We start from the raw sequence: 357 nt of genomic DNA, 5'->3' as shown, positions 1-357 counted from the left end.
CTTTTGCTTGCATTTTTGCTTTTTTAAAACAATTTCCCCCTCTTTTTTAACAAAAATTCTTGCTAAAATTTTCCTTGCTCTTTAAAAACTTTCTGATATATTTTAACACCTAAAACCAGCCGAGATTTTGTTCAGTGTTTGTAAGTTGACTGTCTGATTGTCTAGAAATTTTTTCTGGCAACTAAATTTTTTTTTCTTTTCCCTTTTCCTGTTTTTTGGAGTTTTTTGTAGGTAGGTAGCAATGGGGGGGGGGGTAGTTAGTTAGGTTAGTTAGGGGGTTAGGGTTAGGGTTAGGGTTAGAGTTAGGGTTAGGGTTACTCCGTTAGGGTTACTCGGTTAGGGTCAATTTTTTCCTTC

General features: G+C 35.9%; 1 protein-coding gene across 1 annotated transcript in view; it reads left to right on the top strand.

Annotated features, from left to right (window-relative positions):
- TEOVI_000517200 (uncharacterized protein) overlaps positions 1-50 on the top strand; it is a gene marked incomplete at both ends in the record, with an annotated part of 1,461 nt that extends 1,411 nt beyond the window's left edge. The window contains one exon of the mRNA XM_067222778.1: positions 3-50. Within this exon, the coding sequence (XP_067078879.1) occupies positions 3-50 (48 nt within the window). The remainder of the gene's footprint in view (positions 1-2) is intronic.
- Positions 51-357: the final 307 nt, after the last annotated feature.

The sequence above is a fragment of the Trypanosoma equiperdum genome (assembly GCF_001457755.1).
Source record: "Trypanosoma equiperdum strain OVI genome assembly, contig: ctg_1700, whole genome shotgun sequence".
NCBI lineage: Eukaryota > Euglenozoa > Kinetoplastea > Trypanosomatida > Trypanosomatidae > Trypanosoma > Trypanosoma equiperdum.
The sequence above is the reverse complement of the archived record's forward strand: the minus strand, read 5'-3'. Positions and strand labels throughout refer to the sequence as shown.